The 13,808-nt window shown below is 38.4% G+C and overlaps 1 protein-coding gene across 2 annotated transcripts in view; it reads left to right on the forward strand.

Annotated features, from left to right (window-relative positions):
• Window positions 1–13,808, forward strand: part of HNMT (histamine N-methyltransferase) — a 41,121-nt gene that overhangs the window by 16,054 nt on the left and 11,259 nt on the right. For both annotated transcript variants that reach the window (XM_070581250.1, XM_008523866.2), the window contains 3 exons: window positions 9,433–9,540; window positions 10,864–10,994; window positions 13,648–13,741. In XM_070581250.1, the coding sequence (XP_070437351.1) occupies window positions 9,433–9,540; window positions 10,864–10,994; window positions 13,648–13,741 (333 nt within the window). The remainder of the gene's footprint in view (window positions 1–9,432; window positions 9,541–10,863; window positions 10,995–13,647; window positions 13,742–13,808) is intronic.

The raw sequence follows: 13,808 nt of genomic DNA on the forward strand, positions 1-13,808 counted from the left end.
AAAGTCAGCATATCCTGTTTGAAAGAAAATAACACAGGAGGGAACAAAATAGAAAAAAACCTCACAATCCAGCCTAATAGAAAACAATTTTTGGTTAAAATAAAATTTATTACCTTTTGGGGCTGGCCCTGTGGCCGAGTGGTTAAGTTTGCGTGCTCCGCTGCAGGCAGCCCAGTGTTTCGATGGTTCGAATCCTGGGCGCGGACATGGCACTGCTCATCAAACCATGCTGAGGCAGCGTCCCACATGCCACAACTAAAAGGACCCACAAGGAAGAATATACAACTATGTACCGGGGGGCTTTGGGGAGAAAAAGGAAAAAAATAAAATCTTTAAAAAAAAATTATTATCTTTTGAAGTAATTTATGGCCAGATAACTTCCAAAAATTCACTAATCAATATTTTTCAATGAAAGTTGTTTTTTGTCCTTTATATGCTGTAGTAACCTAAATGATCTATGTACTGTATATTATAGAAGAGGGATCACAGAGGAGCTAAGCTTGGTTGAAGACGTGTTATTTTCCAGGCACATTACTAGGCACATCATATATGTTATCACATTTTATTCTCGTAACTTTATGGGGCTTCATTTCAAAATGAAGACGCTGAAGTTCAGATATTTTGAGGCTCAGATGGTTTAAAATGTGCATCATCAGGTATAGATGGTGGAACTAAGATCTAAGCCCAGGTCTAGTTTTCCCTAAATCCCACAGACTTTTCCTCATATCATAAAACCTCAGCCACCATATCATGCAGGACCTGCCCAATTGCTTATAATTATGTTAGAGAAAGTTTTAGAGTCTTATGTGGTCCAAAACCTGGCAGAGAGCTAACAGAAGGATACACAGATAGCCCAAGGGTTCTCTCTTCCCCAACGTGTTCTCTGCTCTCTGCCCTGGGCTCACTCTCTCCTCTTCTCTCACTACAGCCAGTGACTTTGTACCTTCATTGTTTCTGTACAGGATTCCATCACGACAGTGTGATGATTTATTGCACTAATTGTGGTACCTGTCTCCCTTTACCAATCTGTACATTTTTTCTTCTGTTTTATATTTTGTGTGATATCTGTTACTCATTGCATGCTTTTGTTCACTACTCTACTCTGAAGATTCCCCTGTATCGCTAGGCGTGCATCTGCTCTGTGGATTCTGGCAGGTAGAGAATCCTGAGTGCTGTGCATCCACCACAACTTTTCTGTCCTACAGTTCGTCTCCATCCTCCTTTCATCACAAGTAAAGCTTTAGTGAATTTCACAATACAATATCTCCTTATAAAGCTGTGTGAGAATTTCTTTGGATTACGTATATCTCCAAATCCAGAACTCCTGGGTCATGGATATATTCGATTTGAATTAAGTATTTCCAAATTAGTCTCCATAATGGCTGCACAGTCTACATTCTGACCAGTCTCAGTGAAATTTTCTCTATCTGAATATCCCTGGCAGCATTTAGGAATTTTCCAGCTTTCTGCCTTTTTATCAGTCCAATAAGCATAAAGTGATATCTTATTGCAATTTTAATTTTCCTCTCTCTGATTACTGAGTTTGAGCAATTTTTAATATGCCTATTAACTTTAAAAAAATATATCTCTATAAACCCAATACTTCGGACATTTCCTGGCATATAATAGATCCTTAGTAAATACATGATTGAAAGAAAAGCATTGTAGCATGCAAAATTCTCAAAGTAGCCTTTGGCTTAATCAACTAAATTTTCTTTTGGTGAGGAAGATTGGCCCTGAGCTAACATCTGTTGCCAATCTTCCTCTTTTTGCTTGAGAAAGACTGTTGCTGAGCTAACATCTATGCCAATTTTCCTCTGTTTTGCCTGTGGGACACTGTCTCAGCATGGCTTGAGGAGTGGTGTGTAGGTCCACACCCAGGATCCAAACCTGTGAAGCCTGGGTCGCCGAAGCGGAGTGTGTGAACTTAACCACTACACCACCAGGCGGGCCCCTAATCAATTGGTTTTTGATACTTTCTTCATGTTATCCCCAAGTCTGAACAACAAATAATTATTCCAACTAAGTTTTTGAGCACAATCACTATATTAACCAGTTGTCTGATTTTATGACTAAAGATAGTTCATAATTTTGATATAGAAAAATTAAAATAAAGAAATCTACAAAAACAAATTTAAGAAAATAAGTTATTGGTACAGCTACTGTGGAAAACAGTATGGAGATTTCTCAAAAAATTAAAAATAGAAGTACTAGGGCCCAGCCTGGTGGCATAGTAGTTGAGTTTGTGCACTCTGCTTGGTGGCCCAGGGTTCAAGGGTTTGGATCCTGGGAGCAGACCTACACACTGCTCATCAAGCCATGCTGTGACGGCATCCCACATACAAAATGGAGGAAGATTGGCACAGATGTTAGCTCAGGGATAATCTTCCTAACGAAAAATAAACAAAAAGAACTACCGTATGATCCAGCAATTCCATCTCAGGGTGTTTATCTGGAGGAAATGAAATCACTATCTCAAAGAGATATCTGCTCCTCCATGTTCATTGCAGCGTGATTTATAATGGCCAAGACATGGAAACAACCTAAGTGTCTGTCAACAGATGAGTGGATAAAAATACACAGCCACACACACACACGCAATATTATTCAGCCATAAAAAGAAGGAAATCCTTCCATTTATGACACGATGGGTGAACCTTGAGGGCAAGTGAAATAAGTCCATCAGAGAAAGAGAAATACTGTATGATCTCACTTCTGTGTGGAATCTAAAAAAGCCAAACTCACAGAAACAGCAGATTGGTGGTTACCAGGGGCTGAGGGTTGGGGTAAAGGAAGAGATGTTGATCAAAGGGTACAAACTTCCAGTTATTAGGTGAATAAGTTCTAGGGATTTAATATGGTAACTATAGATAATAATACTATATTGTATATTTGTAAGTCACCACCACCACAAAAATGGTAATTATGTGAGGTGATGGATACGTTAACTAACTTTATTGTGGTAATATTTCACAATATGTATGTGTATCAAATCATCACATTGTATACCTTAAACTTACACAATGTTAATATGTCAGTTAGATCTCAGTAAAGCTGTATGGTATAAGGAGTGAATGTGAGTTATACCTTCCCATTTTATAGGTGAGGAAATGAAGTCAGGAGATGTTTAATTGTGCTATTCAAGTTATGAGGAATTGTGGTAGCCTGATAGGGAAAAATGAAAAGAGCTGGGCCATTTGACTAGGGTTGGCGTGAGTTCATTAAAATCATTATGAGATTAATAAAAGATTTGATATCCCAACAATCATGCCATGAGGGTCTATATTCTGTCTCTCAATAGTAGCAAACAAAGATTATCGTTTTACAATAACAAGCAGATCAGTTTAAGATAGAAGAGACCTCACAGGTAAGACTGTCAGTTTCTCACTCTCTCCCTCCAATGTGCACAGACAAAATGGGTGTGTGGTAGAGGGGTGCCACAGCAGCCCCGAAAACATGGGTGAAGAATTTATAAAGCCCCTCCAACTCCATCCGTTAACTGCCCTGGGATCTTGGAGGGCAGACACATATATCCATCATTAATTCAAGTGGAAATGTATGCTCAGCTTAAAGACATGGCGCCCGAATAGGTTTCCACAGTGTGCCAGCTCAGAGTGGGGCTGGCAGGGCTTTTGCTGGGAATTTCCTTCCGGCTTCTCTTCACATCCTGCCCTTTAAACATGCTTTTGTATCACTGCAGACCACCTAGAAAACCTAGTTTTCCATGTTATGCCTCCCTTCTTTATTTCTTCTAGTCATCCAAGTAGCTATTTTACTGGGAGCTGTCAGTCTGTCGGTCTGTCAGTCTATCCATACATTCATGCATCCATCTAACCAATTATCTATCTTTTTTTAAGCAACAAAAGTTTCATTTTAGCCTCCTTTACTGGTACACTCATCCAAAAGAGAAAGTCTCCAACTCAGAAGATCATCCCTTTAAGTCACCAGATAAAGATATCTATGATCTAAGTTATGGTCACATTCTTCAATGTACTAACATTTACTATAAAATAGCCAGGCCTCATAAAATCAAATATATATGATTTTATAAAATCAAATACATGCATCCCATATATGAGAGAACAATTTCTGTACTATAAAGAATACCTTATTTAAAGATGTTTAATTAGAAACTTAGTGGTAAAGAAGGTTCTAACCTTAAAAAGTAATTATTGTGGAGAGTTTAAATAATTACAATAAGCTAAATGCCGAATTGTTGATAATGTGAGTTGTTCCATATTTGGCTGTAAATGTCTCAGGATAGTCATTTGCATAAAAGAGTATAGCCAGAATAAGTTTAGACTTACACCTATTTCATAGCAGAGAGGATTTTGCGATGGTTGGGGGGGGGGGGCGTTGTGAATGGTAAAGGAAAGGGTTTTGTAATTTAGAAATGAACATTTCAAAAGTAATTAACTCAAATAAACTCCTGTAGAACATTTTAAATTATAGATGAGCAAAAAGAGGGGAATGGAAAATAACCTGTAACTCCACCAGCCTGAGATAACCTCTGATTGTAATTGGGTGCATATCTTTCTAAATGCTGTGTATTGACATGAAGTTACTCCGTAACCCATTGATTCATAGTGACACATTTGGACTTTTCCTAACTTTGCTCAAGTTCCACATATCGACCAACTGAGAAAATCAGTCACATCATCATAAAATGCACAGATTCCAAAATCATTAATTTGCTTTGGTAGTCATGAAAGTGGGGGGCTGGGAGGGAGGGGAGGGAAGGGGAGGGGAGAGGAAGGGAAGTAAATTGGAGTAGAGTTGTTTAATCATTATAATTTTTCCATTTGTCACAGGAAACTTTGCAGATTTTGATCCAAAACTTCAGGGGGAAACACATAATAAGGCTTTGGTTAACCTGAACAACCACTGGCGTTTATGTATCTAATGGCTTAGGGTGTCAAAAATTAAGTTGTCTACAATTGTCAGAATTATAATCAAGCAATGCCTAACGAGAGGGCACCTGTGAAAGGAGATTGACTATGAAATGAACATGTATTGCCTTATTCCCCTTAAATGCTGTTTTCTGGAACTGAAAGTTAAGATTCGCAGAAGTCTTTGGAATGCACACTAGAAGCAGGCTGCTGGCTTCCACATTTCTTTTGTTTACCCCTCAATTTGCTGAGAATGTCTGAATGATTTCATGGACTCATTTCTCATTTACCTTCCCCCATTATTTTGGCACATTAGTTTGGCTTGTATGTTCTTTAAAAGCATTTATAGGGCACTTAACATCTGATAACTGGAACACATTCATAACGTTACGGCTCCTGCTCAGAAGGATTCAGCTGAGAAAGAACAAATGGTCTTCTTCCGCTTTTTTTGTCTGAATCTCTTTACTGCTGGCTCATGGTACTATAGGGCCTGATAACCCCTCACATGCTCTTCAGTGATTGATGACCAAACCTGCTCAGTTGTTCCATCTAGCATTTTAGAGGCCTTGATACTTTTTAGCAAGCTCATTGGAATCAGGCCTTTGCTAGTGAATAAAATAAGTGAAGTAGACCAATAGTTTACATCAGGGAACACAGAAGGTTTTCTTTGTGTTGCCAACTCCAGTCAATTGATGGGTAGTTTCTGTCAGAAGGATTCTGATGCTGCTTCCAGGCTCGGTGGGAAAGACTACCAAGGTAATTAGTCACGTGTGGAAGAGTTTAAGATGCATAGGGTTTGGTCAGATAAAGTGAGGAAGTGTGGAGAGAGTATTCCTGGTAGAGGAGAAAGCACTGGCAAAAGACGAAAAGCATGGAAGATCACAGTGTATAGGGGTGTGGGGGGGCGGGCCGAGAAGGGTGGAAATGCAGGGTTCGTGGAGCCAAAAGTTTCAAAATATGAAATTCTGAGAGGTGAGAATAAGGAAGCAGGCACGGTGGACTATGCTCAGTTAGGAGCTTGGACTTTATCCAGCTGACTAGTCGTTAGAAGGTTTTAAGGAGGGAAGTGATGGGCTTAGGGTTTTAAATGGTGGTTGTAGCGACGGCTTTGAGGGAGACAAGGTTCAGCAGAGATAGGCTGAATTTGGGGGATGTTATTGCAGTATTCCAAGACATAGATAATTTGGGTCTGAACAAGGGCATTGCTAGTAGGGACAGAAAAGAGAAAGTAAACAACCATTTATGGAACTTGCTGATGGCCATGGAAGGAGGATGAAGGAAGGAGCAAAGCTTGGGTGACTGGATGGATAGTGAACAGTAGAGTGATGTATCAAGAAAATATTTATAACTAAATGCTAAATGTTTAGACTAGACTGTAATACCATGGACCATCTGAAGTGCCTCTCTATTGACTCTCTTTTTGTTGAAGAGGTTTGTATAAATCATTTTTAAAAATGCATGTCTCCTATTTCTGAGGAATGCTAGAAGGCAAACTATGTAGGATATGCGACCAAGGAAAAGATTATCATATGGAAGATCTCTATCTCTATCTATCTATCTATCTATCTACATGTGTATCTCACAATAATAAATAATAGAGTCCATTATAAATAACAAAAATAGCACAGAAAAATGAGTGCCTTTTGAGCATGGTGGCATTGTTTATTGTCAAATCCAGGATACTTTTAAGAGTGAGATTTGGATGGAGTAGGTAAAAGAATTAAAATTATTTTAATTTTCTGAAATTTTTATTTATTGAACAAGTTGTTTTTATTATATTGGTTGATTTATAAAATAGTTATTTTAAAAAACTATTTTCAAAAATCAAATTCTAATAATAGTATTTTGTTAAAAATAAACAACTTGGGATAAGAAACAAAGCCAGGTGGGGCCCCAGCACAATGAGCATGAAGTGGAACTGTCCCTGGCAAACAGGAAGTATGGTCACCAGCTTTATGAGGCCAGAAGTGAATTTTATGTGCTAACTTCTAAGGAAATAGTTTCATTATCTCCTCTGGTGGTTCATTCATTTCTGCTAGGGATCCAGCAGTGAATGCACAGATGGCCCATGTCCATACCTGGTTGTTATGTGAGCCCACGGTTGCCATGTCTCAGGGGCAATTTTAGCATTGTGTCCTCTAACATGTTGCCCCAAGAGGAGGGACTGGCTGGCTTTGAATATGGTAGAACATTGTGTTGCTTGGGAAAGTGACAAGATAGGAACATACTCCGGGGATGTGCTAGATCCATTCTGCCATTTGGGTAGATCCAAAATATTGGGGTCCATCTTAGGAGAAGAAGAGCTCATCAAGCCCCAGAGGGAAAATTATTGCGTTTCACATTATTGAGTTTCAAAATGTTGGATTTGGGATCCTCAGAATTGAGGATATTTTATTTAAAATATATGGCTAGGCTGACAGTCAAGAACAGAACTTCTGGCCTCTGGTTCTTTGGGACAAGCTGGAATCTCTCTATTTCTCATTAGCCTACAGCTTTTCTTATCAGCCTTTTGCCTTAGTTACTTTTTTACTCTTCAAAAATGTTACTGTAGAGAAGAAAAAAAGAATTCTTATGTCCTTTTAATATTTGGTATCCTCTTGTTTCTCAGTATGAAGTAGTTAGAAGAACAAACACTCTGGATGTACCTTATATATTAGGCATATTAATATCCCGAGAGTATCAAATTACTCAAATCACTTTATCTGGTTGGAAACAATTTCATGGAGTTTGTGATAGGACTGTGGTTGAGATCAAGTGAGACATTCCAGGTAAAGTGCCTAACACAGTGCTTGACAAATGGGTGGCCAATAAACGGCAGCTACAGTTATTAAGGAAGGAATAAAAGGTTTCACGTTGGTAGGGCCACCTTTAGAGAAAACTGTCACATAGGTTCCTTCATCCTCCATTTCAGCTTCCTTCCTACTCATTAACTCTCTCCCCATCTCCTATTACCAGTACTTGGGGTTCTCATTATACCCTTAGACTGCCCTCTTTTCCTAGTCTAGCATCTTTTGTTCCTGATTTATCGTCCTCATCTCTTTCCCTCCAGACTTAAGACCTATGTTTTGGTTGTCTGCCATATCTAACCTTGGAAAGGTTTTGTTAATGTTGTTTATGCCCAAAGATTAAAGACCAACATCATTTTCATGTGCTAGTCTTGCCAGAAGATAGTTTAATTTTAGTGAAGGTCAACATCATAACCCAAGAGAATAAAAGTGCAAAACTTAAGTTGGAGGCATCAGCAGTAGGAAGAGAAGAGATATTTTTAAAGAGAAGGACTCAATGAAAACGATAAAAATAATGAACAGCTAACATTTATTGGGTGACAACTCTATTTTGCACTGTGTTTTATATGCATTGCCTCATTTAACCCTTACAACCAATAAATTATGTACTATTATTATCACTATTTTTCTGATGAGGAAAATACAGCTTGGAGAGATAAAGTAAATTGCCAAAGGTCATATACACCTAATAAGTGGAGAAGACAGTTTAGAACTCAAGTTCATCCAACTTACCACCATCTCTCTCATGCATTCACTTATAGGCTAAATTTTCATCAGGGCACGTATTTATGTGCTCTTCTTATCATTATTTCCTAGAGCCTAGTGCAGTGGTTGGCACATAGTAAACAATCAGTTAATAGTTGGTAGATGAAGTAATGCATAAATATCTATTTGGCCATAACCTCCTCTCCATTTACTCCTCTGGGATCACCTCTTTCTTGGAGGCCCTGCCTTGCCCAGTATGCCAAAACTCTGAACTTCCAGTAGTCCCACATATACTATTCTGCTTCTTGACTTCATGCCTCTGTCTTCCTGTCCTTTCTTCCTACAGTTACCCATTTTCCCAGATGTTTCTGGACTAACTTCCATTTGCTCCATAACACAGAGCTCAGGAGTGACCTCCCTCCATGAAGCTTTCCATCTCTCTGGCCTCTGCTGCTATCCTCTCCCTCACTATCTCCATTCCTCTTCGTACCTCAGACCAACCCAGCCACAGTTCTCTCCAGGTCTACCTTTTCCACTAGATCATGGTGTTTTGGAGGGCAGATGTCTGACATATTTTTGTATCCTTTTTTTGTACCTGACATTTTTTGTATGCTTCTGGCCTGGCCTAGTTTATAAATTCTAAGGTGCATTTTTTCATATTTTAACATCTCTGAAATTGAAATACATCTTCCAATTGGTGAAATCTTAAAATTATGATTGACAGTGGGTTTTTTTTTGACTTAGGGATACAAAAGGAAGGGTTGATTGAATCCTGTAATTAATGGGATTTACATTAGATTTAGTGTAAAGAGGTTATATGAGTGAATGAATGAATGAGTGACAATCATAGCCCTCTTCATATCACATTATTATTCCTACTTACAACCTAGCTGTTCTGCATCACAGCATCGTTACAGGGCAACAGTTGAGCATTATTCATTATTTATGATGGGCTTTCCTAGTAAAAGTAAGACAGATAATAAACTAGCTCAAATTATTCTTCATGATTTCTTTCTGGGCTGATGTGACTGTTCCATATGCTTGTCTTCCAGGTGAAATTGATCTTCAAATTCTCTCCAAAGTGCAGGCTCAATATCCAGGAGTTCATATCAACAATGAAGTTGTTGAACCAAGTGCTGAACAAATTGCCAAGTACAAAGGTACCTGTAACCCATGATGCTGTATGCCAATCTTATCCCGAAAGGCACATCATCCCTAGTGTGTCCCTTCAATCATTTACAACATAGTTACTGCAGTATGTTCTTTGTAAGCTTATTGGGAGGAGAACCTAATTAAGTTGTTTCCTTGGCAGGCATGGCTAAACCCCTCACAATAGAAACAGTGAATAATTAGAGTCCATTTTTTACTGACTCTCCATCCATTCCCTAGTCACCAACTATTATTTTTGGGTGTTTATTCTTGGAGAGAGAGTCATTAATTCATTCAGAAATATTTAAAGAGAATCCATGTTTATAAAGAGTTTATGTTTAATGGGTTACAGCAGGAGTTGGCACACTTTTTCCTGAAAAAGGCCAAATGATGAATATTTTAGACTTGGAAGACCACACAATCTCAGTTACAACTAATCAGTTCTGTCGTTGTAGCACAAAGCCATCTGTAGACAATGCATAAACTAACGAGCATGGGTATGTTCTAATAAACTTTTATTTATAAACACTAAAATTTGAATTTTATATCACTTTCATGTATCACAAAATATTATTATTATTTTGATTTTGTTTAACCATTTAAACATATAATGGCACAAGATATGAAAGACAGAGGCATGAAGTCAGGAAGTAGAATAGGGTATGTCTTTTCTGTGCTTTATTTTTTGTTTTTGGTGAGGAAGATTGACCCTGAACTAACATCTATTGCCAATCTTCCTCTTTTTGCTTGAGGAAGATTGTCACTGAGCCATCTGTGCCAATCTTCCTCTATTTTATATGTGGGATGCTGCCACAGCATGGCTTGTTGAGCAGTGTGTAGGTCTGTGCCTGGATCTGAACCTGCGAACCCTAGCCTGCTGAAGCAGAGCATGTGAACTTAACCACTATGCCACCAGGCTGGCCCCTAGGATATGTTTTTAGCTTGCAGTCCACTTAAAAACAGGTAGTAGGCCAGAAATGGCCCACGGGCTGTGGTTTGCTGACTCCTGGATTACAGAATTATATCACCTGTTTTACATCAATTTCCATTGATAAAACTCACCAGTTGATTCCCCATTAATACTGAGATAATGTAACCTATGTCTGATCAGGGTTCTCATAATTATTATTGGCTCTTTCTTTCATCTCTAATTTCGTATACTACTAGAAAAAAATCAGGATGAACTCTCTGGTCTTCCAGAGCTACATAAAAAAGAAAAATGTGCTTTATATCTGTTATGTATATAACATTGATTGCATTAAAATTCTAGATGGAAATGGGTTCCACATTTGCAATTAAAATTGATGGTGTGCTACGACTTCTCTGTATTTTAGAGCTTGTAGCCAAGACATCAAACCTCGAGAACATAAAGTTTGCTTGGCATAAGGAGACATCATCTGAATATCAAAATAGAATGATGGAGAAAAAAGAACTTCAGGAGTGGGACTTTATTCATATGATTCAGGTAAGAAACATTTATTGTTATATACTCTCAGAAAGGAGATTTTTCAGAAATCTGTATGAAGAGTGCCTAGTATTCTAACTTGAAAAAGAAAAACGAAAATCTGATTTTATAAGTGAGCATTATCCGTCCAATTGAGATAAAGAGGTTGATAATACTAAGAGATTCTCTGTAACATTCAAAAAGCTAGTTTTCTCTACTCAAAATACTTCTAGAGTTGTTGATATTGTTTCAATGTTGGCTTAATTAATTTTTGTAGGATTGAAAGGTCATAGATCGATTTGAGGACAATAGAGGACATATGTCCCACATCCTAGCACAGTTCTCCAGTAGGTCTAATGGTCTGGATGGACCAATGTCCCAGAGTTTTATGACTTCTCTTGCTTTTGCCTTCTGTTGCCCTGGCTAGTGAACATGTGACAGAAGGGGCAGATTAGATGATTCCTGAGGTCAATAAAGTTTTACTGATATCAGACAGTCATTCAGTAGAAATTTATTTCCATGTTCTAGCACCGAGAGTGTAATTCTTGGAAAGGGGGTGACTATTCAGTAGATGGTATGGAGGCATATTTCCAGGGATTACTAATATTTCTCAATAGCATATAGGTGGATAGGCTTTGGATGTTGGCTACCATTAGAAGACGTGTATATTTTAGAAATACCACTTGATTAATAACAAGATGCTTCTTTCTTTCTATGGTCCACAAGTATAGTCACCCCAAAAGAATAAATGTAAAAGAAATCAAAGGAAAAAATGACTGCAAGATTGACATATCCAGGCAATCTTACATCTCTGCTCTCTTAGCTGACAAAATCATTTACCTATAAGGGAGTGCTTAACATTGTCCAGCAAGCACATGGTGTTTCTCTATTAGACTTGCTTTCCCACCTCTTTAGATAACTAGTTCATACTCCCTCTCTCTCCTTAAACCTCCTATAACCCCTCTCCCACCATTCATTCCCATCTGATGACCTCACTTCATACTGTATAGCAAAAACAGAAACCATCAGATGGAAACTCATCTTTCACCCTCCAGATTTACAAACATAGCTGCACCCATACCCACTATCTCCTTCTTCCATCTTACTACAAAAGCCTTTTATCAAAAGCCAATCCCTCCACTTATGCTGTGGATCCCATTCTTTACCTGTTATAAAATGTGGCAGCTTCAGAGATCATTCTCCCATTTCTCTCAAAACTTCCATGTTTGTTTTTTCTTTCTCACAGCAACTCTGCTTCCTCTGCGTTACTATTTTATTCATCTCTCTTTCTTTATCTACTCTGCATTTTTCTTTGCTATGTTGTTGTCTCTTCATTGATCTTTAGAGTCCTACTGCTCTCATGACATTCTTTCAACTTAATATTCACAGTCAACTGCAGAGAATCTCAGTGTTTATCAGATCAAATTTCAGAGCATCTGCCATGACCCACCTCCTCTTTTTTAGCCAGGTCATGTCATAGATTGTTAGCCATCTTATGGATTAGCTGTATCTGGGTACCTATCTATGTATGGTCCCTGTGGTGAATAGCATGGAGTGACATGATACTAAATATGGCTCCTGAGGCAGCAAGGGCCCTGTGCCTGTCCCTTTTCTTTCATTCATTCATATGAGAGGGGCATAGCTTAGGTTCTTTTTTGCTTTATGCCATAAATTCTGTCATGGGCATCTACATAGAATATTGAACTCTTGTCCAAAAGAGACAAAGATGAGATATAAGTAGTAAGTATTTGTGGGGGTAGATTCCAGGAATGCAAGCCCTTAAGGAAAATTTTCCACCGCCAATGTATAATTCCAAGTTCTATCTGTGTTGAGTGGAAAGACTTCTCCTGCACTTCCCCAAAGATGGTCCAGAGTGATTAAAAATGGGTGGGCTGACCCCTAGCATCTTGTGACCAAGCATGTAATCTCATGCTTTACTCCAGTCTATTTTCCTTGAGAATCTGTCAATATCAGAGTCTGTCATATCTTCTGTGATTTAAAAAAAGCATCTGTGAGCATATGGTGAAGACAGTGCAAAGGGCTTAATTTTAAGGCAATGTTCCACGAAATGGAGTCTGTTTTTATGGTGCTGGCACCATTTTCTCCCAGAAGAACTACAATTCACAAAATAGGGAGTAAGCATAGAATCAATGCTCCCGTGTGGAGTGGAGACTAAGCGTCTCCAGCTATAAATAACTGTGTTATTGAAGCCAGAAAGAGTAAATTTAAAACTATTTGTCTCTGGTTGAGCAAATACTATAGTTTTCCCTTTCACCAAATATTTTCTCACATTATTGTTGTATCTCTCCTTACAATTATCTTTAGTCTTTAAACTTCTTGTTTTTTTTCCCTACTTTTTCTCCCCAAATCCCCCCAGTACTTAGTTGTATATTTTAGTTGTGGGTTCTTCTAGTTGTGGCATGTGGGATGCTGCCTCAATGTGGCCTGACGAGCGGTGCCATGTCTGTGCCCAGGATCCGAACCAGCCAAACTCTGGGCCGCCGAAGCAGAGCATGCGAATTTAGCCATTCAGCCACAAAACTGGCCCCTTAATTGTTTTGTTGAATAAAAATCCACTCAACTTGAAAATAAAACTTTCTAATGAGTGTCTAGTCCAAGTAACAAAGACATTGACATAGAAAAGTGACTCATTTCTCTTTTCCTTCATTTCTAGATGCTATATTATGTAAAAGACATCCCAGCTACTCTGAAATTCTTCCATAGTCTCTTAGCTACCAATGCTAAGATCCTCATTATTATTGTGTCAGGTAAGTTATTTTCATTCAACTGAATTTTAAAACAGCAATAGTGCATATATGCATGGATTCATGTGTT

The sequence above is a fragment of the Equus przewalskii genome, chromosome 17, assembly GCF_037783145.1.
Source record: "Equus przewalskii isolate Varuska chromosome 17, EquPr2, whole genome shotgun sequence".
NCBI lineage: Eukaryota > Metazoa > Chordata > Mammalia > Perissodactyla > Equidae > Equus > Equus przewalskii.